Genomic DNA, 17,976 nt, shown 5'->3' with positions numbered 1-17,976 from the left:
CAGGAAAAATATATTCCAAATTTTCTGAATTTCTTGCAACTGTATAGATTTAATCTGCATATAGTAAATAGAGAAGAGAATCTTTTGTTTAAAGAACAGTTGTTTGTCATTGTTTATTTTTGTCAGCTTTTTCTTTCATTATTTATCTTCTTTCATCAAGGTTGGAAAATGAAATGCTGTCTGTATTACACAACAGATTCTTTTCAAGCAGTATTACAGCTTACTATCATGTGTTCAAGGAGAGTAAATGTATGTATAAAATGGCAACTTGTTGAACCAAAATATGGTAGGTGTTGTCAGTGACAGCACTCATAAAGTTATGAGTGCTTGCGGTATGAGTGAACTTCTTGTTTAAGTATTTTCAATCTTTAGTAAAAAAAAAATTTGGTTGACATCACATGACTACCAAGATATGTTAGTAATTGTATGTTGGTATCCCAAACTATAATTGAAATTGTTATATTTCAACAATATGATTCTTCTCTTCACCACAGCAACATTGTTTGCAACTTTGTTGATGACACTTCTACAGTGCTTATTCAGAAAAGGTGAGAGAAAGACAAGACTCCCATAATTGTTTGATTTTACTCTTTTAGTCTTTTACCTTACGGTTACATCAGACAAACATTAATGTATATGAACAATATCAAACTCTTGAAATCAAGAGTACAGAGGCTGTTGAAATCTGTCAACATCAGTTACAACCGCACTATCATATAGATGTCTGAAGGGTGAAATGAAACTACATTAATTTGTAATAAACATATCAAAAAAACATTATATTAAGTTACTATTTCATTTCAGTTATATTGAAAATATTTATGCTTAAGGAAATTATTAGTTTTGAAATTCCATCCTGACTAGTCAAATTGAACATTTCATTTTCATATTCCAGATATGCATCAACAATTATCTAAAGGGTCAAAACCAGAAGTTAACTATTTGTCAACAGATTTGTGTAAAAGGTACTGTTCTAGTGTATGTAGGCTTTACACCTACCTTTATTAGTAATCTGTATCTGCTAATTGAGTAATTTGTGTCATTTAAAAATAAATGCTTAACAATTTTTAATTCATACCTGACTGATAGAAGTGCTTATTGAAGATTTTTGATAAAAGGAACTATCAACTCCCAAATCATAAATTTTATAAATCGCTGACATGGAGGTTTAAATTTATTATAGGTAAAAGAAAAATCTGTTAAAAATGTTCATGTATTATTTTATGTATGAAGCAGATTAGCTTCATCCTTAATTAGTTGGTTCAGTTAATGACCCATGTATTTGACAATATTGACGATTGGACTGGTCCCAGAATCTTTACCTACCTGTTGGTGAATCTTATATACACACAGATCCATTCGCAGTATATAGTAAAACTATAATCATTTCAGGGTGAAAAAGTAATAAAATGAAAATAAAGTTTTCCTCTCTATTTATTTATGTAAAATGTAATTTGCAGGCATTTCATTGTGTTTTTGTTACAGTTAGATATATTTGTTAATAATGCTGGGCGATCCCAAAGGGCTGTTTGGGAAGACATTGATATTGAAGTCGATAAACAAATGTTCAATTTGAATGTGTTCTCTGTATTGTCATTATCATGTTTAGCAATTAAATATTTTAATGAACAAGAATCTGGACATATAGTTGTCACTTCTAGTATAGTTGGTGTTGTACCAGCTCCATTTTCAGCTTCATATACTGGATCTAAATATGCTATTCATGTAAGTTATTATTATTATTATATGTATACATACATAGATATATATATATGTATATGAAAGTTAAAAAAAATTATATTATTTTATTTAATTCCTTTTATTTAATATTTACTCGCATTATTTTATTATATTGTTACAGCACCGTCTGTATTATTAATTACAATAATATGATTGCTTGTATCATTTGAATTCATTGTTTTATGAACACAATGTTTAATAATTTTATAATAATCATATTTTATTATGCAAAAAAAATTTACAAAATATGCTTGCATTTTCATTTTATAACCTTGATGTTACAGTTATTTATTTTTAGACCTAAGTGCAATATAAATGGTTTTGTTCAAATAAATTGTAATTAGGATCCACCAATGGATAAATTTGTTTGGTTGAACCATTAAGTATAAATTAAAAATAAAGCACTTTTTGCTGAAAATGAAAGAAAGAAGATTATTCTTTGTTTAAGATTAGAAAAAAAGTTTTTCATTTGATAGTTATTGAATATGCATGTCTATTTTATATTTTATAAAGAATCTAAATCCCCTTTATTGTAAATACAGAAATATATAATTGATCAATATTTGGGTATTATATGTAATCTTAGTACTTGTTAAAATTAAAGAAAGGGCTATGCTAAATGCCTGTTGATGTAAATTCATAAAATACAAAAACAGTTAAATACTTACAAGATATGAAATAACTATATATTTTTAATATTAAAAATTCATCAGTCGATACAAGGAAAGTAGCTAAAGTAAATATAAAAAATATTAATGTTTTTGTTATTCATGGAAGATGTAAAAAGCTGGGGCACAGGGTATAACTTTCCCCATTTCGCTCTTGACAGATTTTTATTTCAAATTCACCATAGACCTTTTAAATATTAAAGACTATTATTATTCTTAAAATCAATCAAATCAATTTTAAAATACAAAATGGAGAATGGTTTATAAATAGCAAATTTAGAAAATGATTTTGAAATAGATTTCTAGAGAGCATTTCTAAAGGTTCTCACAGTAATTTACAAGGTGAAAGAGGGAGACAAGTGTAGTAATGTTTACTTCACGTAAAAATTAATACTCTATTCTAAGAAAACATTTTAATTAAATTTTGCACTTTAATATAAAATCTTTTAAATGCTATTTTAAGAAAACGACTAAAATATGAAATTGAAGGTACCCGATTCCACATTCTATTAGTTTGCATTTGTAGCCTGATCTGAAATTTCATACAATTAAGATATCATGCATAGAAATAAACTGGCCTAATTTTATGCTTAATAATTAATCCGGTTCAGAGATAGTAAGCAAAATCTAAAAAAAAATATTATTTTGGCTACAACTGTTCCCTCCTCATCAGATTGGAACCAAAATTTAATAGAAATTACTGTAAGCAAGTACTTTTTCCAACTTTAATGAGTTTTTAGTTTCTGATTTGAAAATATACAACAAAACCTCTAAAACAATTAAGCTTATTACATTCCCATTCCTCAGTTCATTTAGAAACAAAATCAGTGACTGTCAAAGAAATTATATGCAAGTCTATTGCAGAAATTCTCTGAGTGCAAAAAGTGTATATAAGTGGTGTGAACAGTTTTCGAAAACCAGAAGTGTTTTGAAAGTACACTCACCAAGTAGGCCTAAAGCAAGTGCTGAAAACATGACAAGTCGAATTCCAATAAAGCCAAAAATATTCAGTTCATAGTTCATTAACTAATATTCAGTTCATTAACTAAATTTTCCTAAAAGCACTAGCCATGATGTTCACAATTGATTAAAACTTTGTGCTTATAAATTCCAGCTACTCCATAAAATTAAACCTAATGAATGAATGTCCAATTCAACCATGTTAGACTTCAATTCTGCTGATGAAAACTACCTACAGTGCATTTTATTTTTTGGTGAAGCAATATTTCATGTTCATGGAGTTGTGATTGTCAAGCACTGGGTTCAGAAAATCCACACAATCTGTAAAAAATTTGTCCACAACTGTCCAAAAGTGATCGTCTGGTATGGTATCAAATTTTGGGGCATATTTTTTCCATGAGCAGACTATTATGGGTATAGTATATATTGTATGCTTAGACATGTTGAAAATATAGGGCCTAATTTTCCAAAAGGATAGAGCCCCTTCATATCTTGTAGAAGTTGTGCGGACTGTTATAGAAGTTGTGCTCAACAACAGGTTCCCAGAAGACTGGATAGGCAGAGAAGCTCATCGCATAGCCACTGAAAAGTCTCAATTTGACAATAATGGATTTATCTTTTATTATGGCTGTATAAAAACCATCATATATGTTGAAAAAATCCAGTTACTTGACCATCAGTGACAAAAAATAACAGCAGATGTGGATGTGAATCCTGCAGAGATGCTTGTCACAGTGTGGAATGAGTTAGATTATCAGTTTGCAGGACTGTAAATGGTCCTCATATTCAGTTAAATTAAGAATTAAAGATACTTTAGACTTTGTACTTTGATGTAATAAAATACATGCTTTTGTAATTCTAAAGACAGTAAGTTTAATTTAAAACTCCAGATTTCTTTTTTGCACCCATTATATAAAAATGCAGACCAATGTACATACATCTTCATTTTCCTTCAGTTTTTTGTGCGTTTTGATTAGGTCATGAAACATCAAGATTTTCAAAAACGCCTACACCCAACATTTGACCTACTACTATAATATCCCTTATAGCTGTAGCTGTTGCAGCAGCTATAGATGTATTACCAAGAAAATAATAATTATCAAAGTAAATCAAACAATATAACAAATAAATCTACAAAATAAAATGATGGGTTAAATAAATTAATAATGTTTTGATAATAGTGGAATAAATAAATCCAGCTTTAAAATATTAAGTAGTTAAAGATATATTTACTCTTTAAATATAGAAAATAATTACAGATTTCAAGTAAACAAGGCAAAGTTCATATTCGTGGACTGCAGCACTGTTGTTTTGTTTGGTTATAGATAGTGAAGGAGATATAACACAACAATACAGTCTGGGTTTATCCTATTGAACAAAGTGACATGGTTGTCAATCTGTTCTAAACAAGAAATGTTGTCTGTTTAAAATAAATTATTGTATTTTTTAGAACCTGTAGTTTTTTTCTCATTACAGAAATAACTCAATTAAAAATTTGAATTTACATTACTCTATTCATAGATGAAATAAATTAACCTGAAATTAATTACAATAATTTAGTTAAGTAAATGTTTTCACTAAAACTGTACCGTAGTTCACAGCATTATATTCAAAGCTAATAGTAATAATTTGTACATATAGGCCTATGGAATCACAAGTTGGATATATCTGCAGAATAAAAAATAAAATAATGTTTTTATATTAATTTAAAATCATTAAACAATCAATACTACCTTAATGCAATTGTTAAGCAGTTTCGTCTGCAGTTTTCATAGAACTATTTTCTTGATAAGGCATCAACCCTCAACTTCTGAGCTTCACTCAGTTTCATTTCCACCAGAATTAATTTTCAATTCATCTTTACTACCTGATGTCTCATAATTGTCTATCAACTGTAATTATGCTTTCAATGACATCTTTCATTGACGCATCTCTTTTCCAGTAAGAATCCATTACCTCCTGAACTTTTGACACTGATCTTTACCAACCTTCAGCAGTAATTGACGAAATTGCATCTATTGTAACAGTTCTCAGATCTGTTAATGACATGTGGAACATATTGTGATTCCAAATAAATATAATTAGGTTAAAATCTGGGTGGTAAGGTGGCAATCTAAGCACTGTAATTTCCTTGTTATTTAATATTTTGTCTAATTCATATTGTGGTTCTGGGCGGTGTAGTTTCACAATTTCTAAAAGTTCTTATTTTGTTAGATTTGGATTGTAGTTAGTTTTATTTTTTTGAAGCTATTCTTGAATATCTTTTTTCAATGAATTAGATGATGGAGTTTATTTTTTTGTTTATTATGGTGAGCTGAATTATCCATGACTAAAATACAATTTGTCGGTATTCCTGGGATAACTTACTTTCCAATATACTTCAAAAAATGTTCAGTGTTCATCTCTTTATGATAATCTTCTATTTTACTCTTGGAATTGTATATTAAAAAAGCACCATCTATGAATCGCATGTCCCCAATCGTATGAGCCACAATTAAACTGTCACCAGCACCACTATTAACAAAAACACCAGGTACATCGACAATTTCCCTGCACTTTTTTACTGTATAATGTGTGTGCACCTAAGTTTCATCTAAGTATTTGACTGCAGTCTTTTTTGCTCAGTAGTTCGATTTTTTCTCAGATACCTAAGAAAAAATGCACGTTTCACGATTACATCACCTCTCATTCACACAAAATCAGTCTACTATTTTTACACTTCCTGAATTAAAAACTCATAGATTTTATAATTTTCCTTAATGTTCCTTATTAGCAGTAAAATTCAGTTCCACTTGACAAAAATTTTGTATTTTCATGTAATAGGTATTTCTTTACAGAATTCAAAATATTTAAGAGATTTTCTTCTAATAAAACACCTGTTGAAATCATCTGTTTCATATTTATTATTAGGAGTACATTTATTTTTTTTCTTTTGTTTTCTTTTTTGTTAATGGTTTGAATTTTAAAACCATTAGCCTTTGCTTCATACCCGATTTTCGTGATGTCAGTTACTATAGACCAGCAAAAAAAAAAACTTGTAATTAATTGCAGGTTAAATGTATTTCATTTATGAATACAGTAATGTAAATTAATATTTTTAATTGTGTTGGATTATTTTTTATTTGGTTTTGTTTTTTAGCATTCCAGTAGTACATTCCATCACTTTCACAAGAGACACCAATAATCCATTTTTCCTTTGTTTATGAGCTTAATAATGTTAAACGTGAGACGATGCATTTGACTGCAAAGAGGTTTTCCGCATTCATTTGACAACTTAACGCAACTACTTTTAAGTAACAGATGTTGCAATTTCTATTGCAAACAACAAAGAATATTTGTTTTTATTGTTAATAACACTTCTACAAATTACATAATGCCTATAATTACACACCTGTTTTAAACTTTTAACTCATAATTCTGTGACTCCCACGTCTCTGTTTGTGATAATATAATTACTTAAACCAAAACAATTGATGAAAGAAATTTATACTTTATTTACTTGTATATATTTTTCTTAGTACAATATATTTTCATCATGTTTGTTTTGAAAGTTCATTGACTAAGAAAACAAGGCAAAAGGTAGAAATAATTATTTATTATTTATTAAACAGAAGAAAAACTGATGTTTAATTATTAAACATAGAAATTAAAATGACATCAATTAATTAATTAATATAAATAATGCCTAATAAATAATGTAATGTTAAGTAGCACTATCATGATATGTGTCTGCGTCCAAACACACAGACAATAATGTTTAAAACAGTAATCTAATCTAATGGCAGAAATCATAATTACTTTACTAGTACCACTGGAACATGATACTAAAACTGGTACTAGTTCCACTGGAATTAAAAGAGCAGACTCTGCTTTGTTTCAGAATATCTATCCTTCAAAATTTAAAATCAACTAAAAATTAGAGTAGAGAAAAGATTAAGTAGGAGATTAGAATTAAAAATACAAAAATTAATGGAATTATTTGAGAAAAATGTCTTATTCACTACCTGTGAAAAAGATGAATCTATCAAGTTAAAAGGTTTCAAAACCTTAAAAATATATACTAAGTTTTCTAAGAGTAGTAGTTTGATGATCAGTCTCATTTTGCTTGCCTCAAGATATATGTTAGACCATTGGGCTTGAAGACCGCCTTTGTCATCTGAATATTTTGCTGTCTTATGAGAGTCATCAACTCCTCAGAAAGTCGTCAATCTATGTCATAATCCAGTGCTTCCCAAACTTTTCCAAGTCATGTCAGCCTTTTTCAATTAAAATTTTTCCATGATGCCATGCCCTAAATAAAAGTATGACTACTCACTCATAAGTAAGAGATAAAAATAAATAAGACTCATGCATCTTCATTATTTAACTTTTTTTTTACTTTATTAACATTAAATTAATAATTATAAATGTCTTGGTTCAATTAATTATGAAGCTTTTACAATATTTTGCGATGCCCCTGTGAAAGGCCATGGATCCCTGGGGCAATGCAGCGCACACTTTGGGAATCACTGGCATAAACTATGACCATCGGACACCTCCTCCTTTTGGGTTCGACTTTCAGTCAGATTTACTGACTTTGAAGGAGTCTGAGAAAACTTTAATAGTCTGTTTGTCATTAGCAACAACTAATCTCTTTTTGTTTCACGTATATTACGAACTTTCAGTCTCGACCTCTTTTGACGAAGAACGATCTGAAATTCATCCTTCATCTTCTTACTCGTCTTAGCTATTACCCCTTCTTTTAAGCTGAAAAAAAATTTAAGGAAAATATTACTTAACATAAAACTCATCATAGACAGTCTACTTTAAAAGTGTTAAAGAATTTTGAAACTAGACTATCTGGATGAAATTTAATGCCTTATGAAACACTGACCAAAATTTAAAGCAGCGTGGAATTCAAATGGGCTGCAACAAATTTTTTTTGGAAAGATATGATATACATTTTAAATGAATTGCATATTTGAACAGAATTCGAGATTACAGGAGGGAAGGTAGGCTAATCATATTTTCTAATACTCTTACATTTTCACTCAATGTATGTAAAGAGTTGTGTGTGGACTGATAAATCTACTGATGGTTACAAGAAGAGAATTTTTAATGAATGGATGGACCAGTGAAGAATAACAATATTCCACACTGGTAGTAAAAAACGACCTTTTGGTTTTTAAATCAACTAGTTTCCCTGACTTAATCTAAAATACTACTCCAACCTGCACAAAATTTCTGCTTTCAAGATGTTGACTTACTGTATATTCTTCCATTTTTCTAATTAATAGTATTGGTTTTTAAAGCATTTCTGGTGTAATGTGAAAATTTTTCATCTTTCGTGTTCTTTCTAGAAACATGATGTAAATCCATTGAAAAAATATCTATGTTAACTATTATAATAGTAATTTTTAAAAGTGTAAGTACCTTAAAAGTATGTTACTGTGTAATTTAAATGTTTTTTTTTAAACTTGCTGACTTTAAAGAACGTGGTTATTTCCTAGTATAATTACATCTGTTTGCCTTAGTACTCCTCTTTTTAAATTGGTGTGTTACATATTCATAGTACATCTCACTACATCTGCGCATCACCAATTTCCATGGTTATTTTGCACTTACTAATAACTTTATTACTGATGTGCCTATTTGATTTCCTGCCTTCATCATAATAAGATTTATTACAGTTTCTTAGTTCATCCATTAATTTTAAAAACTCTGTAAATATTTTTTGTTATCCAAGATTTTCTATTATTTAAGTCTCCTCTCTTGTCTAAATTATTTCCTCTTACCCACTAGTTTTTTTTTATTTAATCTCCTTTTGACATAATTTCTAGATCTCTGTCAATGAGTTGTTCGTGTTTTAACATTATTTAATCACTCAAACAGCAACTGCAGTTGGCATTACAAAAAAGAATTTATTATAAGATGTAAAGAACATAAAAAGTGCTTTAAAAGAAGTTTAACTACATCCATTCTAATTATGCTAGTCAGGTAAACAAGAGAAAAATAATTTTAATTATGTGGAAAGTTACCTGAACAGTATACCAATAATTGTAGTAATAATAAGAAAAATAATAAATAAAAATTGAATGTTGGAAATGTTTCACTTATATAAGTCTTGTAATTTTAATAAAGGTAAAATTAATTATATATGAATTTACAGTTGAAAATGATTTTTTTTGTATTTAATTTTTGCTACATAAATTTAAATGTTTTTGAAGGTGGAACCATAAAAAACAGCATGTTAAGGTACCGGATAGTCTATCTACTTTTTTAATAGTCATTTTATGATTGTACTGTCTTTGTATATTTTTACACATATTTTTTATTTTGAAATTCATATATTCATTTTTAATTTAAGTGAATTAAAATATTAATAGTTTATTTCTAACTTTGTTTTTAATTATGGGAAATATTTTGATTGCAATCGGTGATTACTTAATTGTGTACTTATTTTAGAAGATTTTATTGCTATTATAGTTTTTGATTATTGTTTTTAATTCTCCTGTAATATAAATTAACCCCATGTTTAATTTTATCTTGATCCTTGTGGTAATATAGGAAAAAACCTTTTAAAAGCTTTCTATATCTTTAATAAAGAGGTGTTATTATTATAAAATATGTCTTGAGCAAGGAATATTTATTTATAAAAAAAAAGTTTTTTCTTCCATGATTGAGTTTAATTGTATTTGATTTTTTAAATGTATATTTACAGTTTTTTATTTTTTTGGTTATTTTTTCAGGGTTACTTTAATAGTCTGAGAAATGAAAAGATGGGATCTAATTTGGAAGTAACATTACTTTGTCCTGGTCCAGTGTTCAGTAACTTTCTTAATGAAGCATTCACAGCAGCTCCTGGAGAGGTATTACATTTATTTCAATAACTTTTTTCTTATATACTATATAGATTACAACAAATTGAAAATTAATAGAATTAAATAAAGAACGGTATGAATGTTAGTTTCAGTGACTACTGTTGGTAATAGTCCGTAATAATAAGTTCGTAATAAGTATTATAATTATAAATAAGTAGTCCGTAATAATAATATAATTTCCGTAATAATAAGTTAGATGTTATAATTTTTGTTTTTCTGGTTTTTAATTATGCATCTTTATAACATTTTGTTATGTCTTTAATAATTAAAAACCTTAATGATATATTTTGTAATTGTTTTCCCAAGGTTTATTTTGTATTGTAACAAATTTCATTGCCTTTAAATACATTTTCTCTAATTTTCCATCCTTCATGGCCTGAGAGTTAGAAAAATGTATTTAAAGTGTTTTTCAATTTGTTTCATATGAAATAACCTGGATTAGGTGCAAAATAAAGCTGTCGCTGCCATCGAGCTCAGTATAAACAAATCTGTATGTGCCTGAAATATACTACCTATTTTTTTCCCTCTGCCCTGCACCCCTCAGCATTCCCTTGTATGTTTCAGAATTGGCAATCTGTAATTATCTGTGCGTACTTGTAACAGCCTCGTCTCATATTGTACTGTCCATTGTGAAAATCTAGTTGTTACCGTTTTACTAATACACGGTTTTATTGTATTTCTAGCAAGTATATGTTTTCTTAAAGATATTATTTGATATTCATTTTTTCTCCATCATGTCAAATTGTAAGAGAAGAAAATTAAATGACGAAAACAGAACATTTATTGTGGATTGGGAGTTTGATTTTTTATTTATTTTTGTGAAAGATAAAATTGTGTGTTTATTGTGCAGTACAGTTTTAACTACTTTGAAAAAAGCAAATGCAAATAAACACTACTTGACTCACAAAGAACATAAGTATTTCAATTTTAGAAGGTAAATCTCAACAAGCTGCACTTCAAAAATTGAAAAATGAAAAGCATCATCAACTGGCGTATTTAGTGCTTTTCTAAAGAAAAATACCACTACAGTTGATGTCGCTTACAAAATAGCACATGTACTTGGAAAAAGAGGTAAACTATTTAGTGATGTAGAAATAATTAAAGAATGTATTGTTGAATCAATGGGTATGTTAGATAATTTAAGATTTATTTCGGCCTAGTTTTATTGTTAAATCTAAGGCAGTAACAAAAGGTTCAGGTTAATTTAGGGGGTGACGAAAAGTTTTCAACAATGTCATTAGTTAATGTAGTAGTAAACAAGAGCTGAATATCTTTACATTTTTCAAAATCACTATCGGGTGGTAGAATAAATTCATTAGACGAGAAGTTATCTTTATTATCACAAAGAATTGGGTGTTGACATAACCAAAGAGGTTTACGACACTAAAGATTAAGTTTTTGTAACTTTTCAGGATAACAACCTTGAGACTGAATATCATCAGGATTGTTAGATGAATTAATGTGATGCCATTTGGCATTAAAATAAAAGTGTTGTATTTCTGAAACTCGAATGGCAATAAATACCTTCTACCTTGAGAATTCACATTGAATCCAGTTAAGTGCTGCCATAGAATCTGTGTATAAATGAATCTTGTTTGTGTGCGTATTTAAGGATTTAATTACTTGATTAGCTAAATGGGTTTGTAAGCACATAATTTCAATGAAATTTCTTCATTGGAATAGATAATTCTGACATATGTACAACCCTTTAGTGATGAATCAGCAAAACTATGTATTTGAAAAGAATTGATAGTAATATTTTTTTCTTAATTGCTCTAGAAATATTAATATATTGTTTACTAAACTTAAGTAAGTATAGAGATCTCTTCCTTTTGAATTTAGCTTGTTATTTAAAAATTTTTTTTCACATTATTTAGAGAATCATCAAGGTTTGTCTCAGGTACAAAAGAAGAGTCTGTTAAACTGGTTGTTAATGGGTAGGTTTCTAGCCAGTATGTAACCGAATACTGTTTCTTGTATTATTGTTTATTGATATCTGCGTATGAATTTATTCACTTTTATGAATCAAGAAAGAACTGAGCACCAGTTAAAATATTAATTTTGGATGGAATGCTGAAATTTGGTTTGGCTAGAAATAAATTTTTGAGCAGGTTAAAATGGCTTATTATATGAAAGAAGTCAGATGGTAGGTTTTGTAATACGGCACATTACATTGTACATTAAAATCATAGTTTGCAAAACAGGATTCTAATGTAATGTTCCATTAGATTCTAATGATTCTAATGGGACAATATATGCAGACTAACAGCACAAATTCTCATTGATAGATTATTCTCTATGAGTTTAAGCCCCATTTTATTTGCGAACTTGGCAGTGTAAAAATTCACTTTGCTTAGCAGTACTTTAACAAATGATGTTATTACCAAGACTGTCCTTTGTGTTACTTAAGACAATAGATAAAAGACAATTTCTATTTGTTTACAGTTTTAGAGAGCAATGTGCATTAATATCAGTTTTAATGTCAGTATTGTCTTGTGAATTGATAACATTTTTTCTTACAAATCCTACAAACAGGGACAATCCTTGATAAGATAACCAGGGCAAAGGTAATTGAAACAAATGTTGCATATCAAGAATTTCTTTGCACTTACTGATATGTAATTCAAGAAACTTATCACATTTATGTGAAAGATGATTTAATCTGCACATAATGCAAGACATTGTTTTGAAGTAAAATTTAAGTATGAAGTAATAATTTTTTTCTAAGATTTATTATAAAATTGTTGTGGGTCGTCTTGATTACCCATTGTTGTGAAATTAAAATTAGATAAGCTGTTGGGTGACAAATGAGATATAAATTCAAAATGTGATTTAATAGCTATATTTTCAAGTTAATGTCTTCTGATTTCAAGCAATTAGACTAAATGTTGAAATTTACAAATGTAAAAATTACATTAATAAAATTATATACTGTTAATAGACTCTTTGAATTGAATAAATGGGTACCATATTTTATATGTGGTGAATGGTTATGAGTAGTTTGTTATTACATCTGTATTTTAACAAATGGATTGCTACTAAAGAATTATCATTTGTAATAGATAGATTCTTTATCATTTGATGCAGAACCCTTTTAACGAAGAATAAACATAGTATAATTTTTGGAGAGGTCACTCTTACCATGAATCGAAACAATAAACATACTAAAATAAATATGTCTACTAAACTCTGGGAATTGAATGGGATTAATTAAAGTGTGAGTTTTATCTCGAGTGGAAAAACAACAACTAATTAGTGATTTATTCTACATTGTAGAGTAAGTTGTCCTCTATCTAAATGTTATTGTTAGCAACATTTTCATCAGAATCTAACTGTTCAGTCTTAGACTGTACTGTCTTCGTATTTTTGCAACAGTTCTTCTAAATCCTCAATTTGATTTCTGTTGAGTACCTTTCATTAAAATCAGGGTGAAAATTATTAATAAATTTTCATATGGTGATTTCATCACTGTATGTTTTTTTCCTTCAAGTTAATAAGTCCTTTTAAGTTAATAAGATTTTGTATATTTTCCTAGTTGTTAATCATTTTGTAAGAATAATGAGTAATAGTAGTTAGCTAGCTATGTGTTTTGAGTAATAGTAGTGTATTGGCTTACATGTTTGCTACATAATATACATATGCTTAGATGTGGTGTTTAACAATAACAGCACTGTGTCCACATTTGATAGTTAAGTCTGTAAAATATCTTTGTCAGATTATCCCTTTAATTATTATCCAGCCCGGAGGAACAATTTTCTATGTATGAATCATGGTATATTGATTAGCTAATGCATCGTACTTTAAGGTGCCGAATGTATTAATAAAGAGACGTTGTTTGTTGATTAGATATTTGTTTATTTGAATCAGATTATTCTTATGTTTAATGTTTATTCATAATTTATGTCAACAATTATACAATAATTATATTGAAACTTCATAATTATTTACATTATATTAACACAAATTAGATTAAGTTATTTTATGTTTACATAATTCATTTAAGTATGTTTAATGTTCACTTGTTGAATAATTTAGAAAATCTAACTTAAGTTAGTATGTTCTTTAGGGACTCACACAACCATTAGCACAATAAAAAATAAATACACTTCATCAAATCTGAACAATCATAATAATTATTATTTTATTATACTGTATTTATATATTGTTATTTCCTATGTTAGAAAGTTGAAGCTGTGTATATAACACATTGTTTCACAATAGAAATTATATTATTTGTTACTGTACAGTCTGTCCCAGTTTCTCTCGTGGTTGAGATGCTTGTAAAGTATCTGAAAAACAAGAGGTACCAGTCAGAGTTACTTTCTTTGGAATGATGATGTTCAGAAAATTAGCCTTATGGTGAACAAATTAAATTACTACTTGTACAGCAGAATATCACCTACATTTTTGTGAGCATGATATGCAACTACATATTTGGCTTAATGAGTAAAGAAATTTATCAAAATTTCTTTACTACACACTTTTCTTAGTAAGTCTAATATAAGGTTAATTTTCTTATTGAATATTTTTGGGAGTGACTTGTGTCTTGACTTATGTCAGTTCACCTGCAATATATTAATGTCATTTAAGAAAGTGACTTCATCATTCATATTTCTTTGAACAAGGGATGGGTGAAACTGCTTTCATAGCTACCACAGCTAATGCTTTTATATAAACACATGAATGTTACTGTTAGACATATGATTTGTAGTATTTTAGATTTAGATATCTAAATCTTTTTATTAAAAAATAAAAAAATGATTCATTCTTCTATATTGTATTGTGTTAATACAGTATTATATTATAGTGTTAATGTTTGTATTATATTTATCCTAATAATATTGTTAAAAACAATCGGTCAGAGAAAGACAGAGACACTATCATTACCATGGAGATCAACAATTATTGAATTCGTAAGGATCATCTGTAATAATGGATGCCCCATTTTTTTATTTTTTAAAAATGAATCTATAATTTTTATCACCATAGATTCTACTGATAATAGCATTACTATTTTTGCAAACACTTGTTGTACTTTACAGAAGTACTCTTTTTATGGTTTATTGCTGCTCCCTTTTTTTTTTTTTTGAGCAGTTTTCAGGCAGTAAAATGTTAATAAAATATTCTCTTGTTGTGGGAGGGGAATTTTCCCTCCCTTATATAATTTTTGTTATGTAGAATTTAATTATCCAAGATAAAATTAAACTAAACAAAAAAAAAAGAATTAAAATGAAGGAAAAGATTAAAATAAATAAAATTTTAATTAAAATGTGTCTTGTGCATAATAAATTTTCTTCAAAATCAAATATTATATTTGGTCATAGCACTTTGGTTAACACAGATTCGTTGTCATGATGTAAACAAATATTGGTTCTAGTTTTCTACATTATTTAATAATGCACTTCTTTTTTTTTTCAGAAATTTGGACAGAAGGTATCACCAACAGACAGACGTATGACAGCAGAGAGATGTGCCTATTTATCAGCAGTTGCTATTGCAAATAAATTGGATGAAGTGTGGATTGCGTTATTCCCATTATTACCTTTATGTTATATACTTGTCAACTTCCCTTTTATCACAAGACAGTAAGTTATTCTGTAAATTATATTTTTGTTTGAATCACTTATCCATTGACCTACCATGTTCTCTGGGGCTTAAATTAATTTTGTAATGTAGATTTTGAGGTTAGCATTGTGTTTTGTTATTTTTTAATTCAAGTTAACATTTTGATTCTATGAGTTAGTAAATTAAACTTTAGAAATATATTACATAAAATTTTATATTATCTATAAATACATTATAAAGTACATGGTATAAAAATACATCAATGTCAGTTATAATAAAAACAATGGGATATTTATCATTCTTTAATACCACTGCTGCTCTTAATCATTTTTTACTCATAAATGATAGCATATAAGAATTCAGTGTACGAGTTTCCAAACACAGGAAAAATAAATATCTTTGTATGAAGGCATCTGCTAGACATATAATTTGTAGTTTTATTTTTATAAAAAAATAATAAATAAATTACATTTAAAATAATAAAAAAAAAACAAAAAAACTGCTGGTTATTTTCATCTTTTGTTTTTTGATTATTTTTTTGTTTGTTTTTTACTTCCTTGTACGAAGTAAAGGAAGTATTGTGATCACGAAAAATTTCAGTTTTCTGATTTCATTGGAAATATCCATATTGACCATGCCTGAATCCATTTTGACTAGTTTCACCTTGACGTTTGTACGAACATATGTACAAGGTCTGTAAATAAAGTAATAAGACTGGTTCAAAAAACTTTTTATTTACAATCCAGTTATACATGGACTCTCAAAGTAGTTCCCTTGGGAAGCCACACAATGCTTAAACAGTTTTCCCACTCTTCATAGCAGTGTTGGAACTCAGAAACCGGAATATCCTTCAGATGGTCAATTAAATTTTTTTTAATGTTTTCTATTGTTCCAAAAATGGTGTCCTTTGAAATGTTTTTTTAAAGTCAGGAACAGGAAAAAGTTGCAGGGACTCAAGTCAGGTAAATAAGGTGATAGAGGAACTACAGGAATGTTTTTCTTTGCCAAAAACTCATTAATTGAGAGTGGTGTGTGACAAGATGCATTATCATAATTCAACATCCAATTGTCTTTGATGGCTGGTCTCACGCAGGGAACTGTTTTTCACAGTCTGTCAAGAATTCCTCTGTAAACATATTGATTTACAGTCTGTCCTGTAGGCAAAAACTCCTTATGGACAATGTCATTACTATCAAAGAAACAAATTAGTATGGTTTTGATTTGCTAATTTTTGCTTTTTTGGGACATGGTGAATTTGAAGTGTGTCACTCCTTGTTCTGGCATACTCAAATATCCAAGATTCATCACCAGTAACAACATTTTTTAGAAAATCAGGATCAGTTTCAATTCTCCCTAGAAGATTGCGGCACACTTCCACCCTGTTGTTTCTGTTCAACAGAGAGGTTTATTGGGATAAATTTTGCACAAACTTTTTTCATATCCAATTCCTTGTCGTCACTTTTTGGCATTAACGGTCTTCTAGAGCGTAGATTGTGCGTAACTGATAACCATCCATCTGAAAATGCTTTAAACCACCTAAATACTTGGCTCATGACAGGGCGTCATCTCCATATGCCCTTTTCAATTTTGAAAAAGTTTCAGTAGCATTCTCACAGAGTTTAACCCAAAACTGGATTGCTCATATTGCTCATAATTGGTATCACTAATTTTTGTAACACACAACAAAAACTCGTTTCAAGAAAAGTTTGTTTACTTCTCATATGGCAAAAACAGACCAAAAATATTAATACCTAATATAAATCAGCTGTTCATATAACTATATGGTAACTAGTGACTTTACAATGTTGCCACTCTGGCTGCTAAAAAAAACTAGTCTCATTACTTTTTATTCACAGACCTCGAATGTATGTATCTCGCTCGCATAACTTAAAAATGATTAGCCATAGCATGTTGATATTTTGGATTTGGAACTGTTGTAACATCTAGTTGTGCACCTCCTGTCTTGATTGCAATCGACTGAACCAAATGTGCCTAAAAAAGACAAAAATCCCAAAAGGATTAGGATTCTGGATTTTTCCCTAACTGCAGTAATAAGCTCTCATTGAGAGTTTTCCAACGATATCTCATAAGTAGTATAACTTGTTCAAGCCGAATTGGCACAGATCTGATGAACAGCATAGCTGTATATCTTGCTGCCTAATGAGTACAGGTTTATAATATTA

The 17,976-nt window shown here is 28.6% G+C and overlaps 2 protein-coding genes across 5 annotated transcripts in view; one reads left to right on the top strand and one right to left on the bottom strand.

Moving 5' to 3' along the window:
• Positions 1 to 228: 228 nt before the first annotated feature.
• On the top strand, positions 229 to 15,834 carry LOC142328350 (dehydrogenase/reductase SDR family member 7-like). The gene is made up of 4 exons (XM_075372057.1): positions 229 to 249; positions 1,486 to 1,725; positions 10,097 to 10,216; positions 15,647 to 15,834. Exons 1-4 carry the CDS (start codon positions 229 to 231, stop codon positions 15,815 to 15,817), a joined length of 552 nt encoding a protein of 183 aa, XP_075228172.1. The 3' UTR covers positions 15,818 to 15,834.
• LOC142327995 (uncharacterized) overlaps positions 7,833 to 17,976 on the bottom strand; it is a 27,969-nt gene continuing 17,825 nt past the window's right edge. Inside the window, exon 5 of one of the 4 annotated variants that reach the window (XR_012757141.1) lies at positions 7,833 to 8,114. The gene's annotated coding sequence lies outside the window, so the exon portion shown is untranslated. Of the gene's footprint in view, positions 8,115 to 13,921; positions 14,518 to 17,650; positions 17,786 to 17,976 lie in introns of those variants that run through there. The other 3 variants (XR_012757143.1, XR_012757139.1, XR_012757142.1) reach the window with 3 other exon arrangements.

Source organism: Lycorma delicatula, chromosome 7, assembly GCF_047948215.1.
Source record: "Lycorma delicatula isolate Av1 chromosome 7, ASM4794821v1, whole genome shotgun sequence".
In the NCBI taxonomy this organism is placed as follows: domain Eukaryota; kingdom Metazoa; phylum Arthropoda; class Insecta; order Hemiptera; family Fulgoridae; genus Lycorma; species Lycorma delicatula.
Note: the sequence above shows the minus strand (reverse complement) of the source record. Positions and strands in the feature narration are given on the sequence as shown.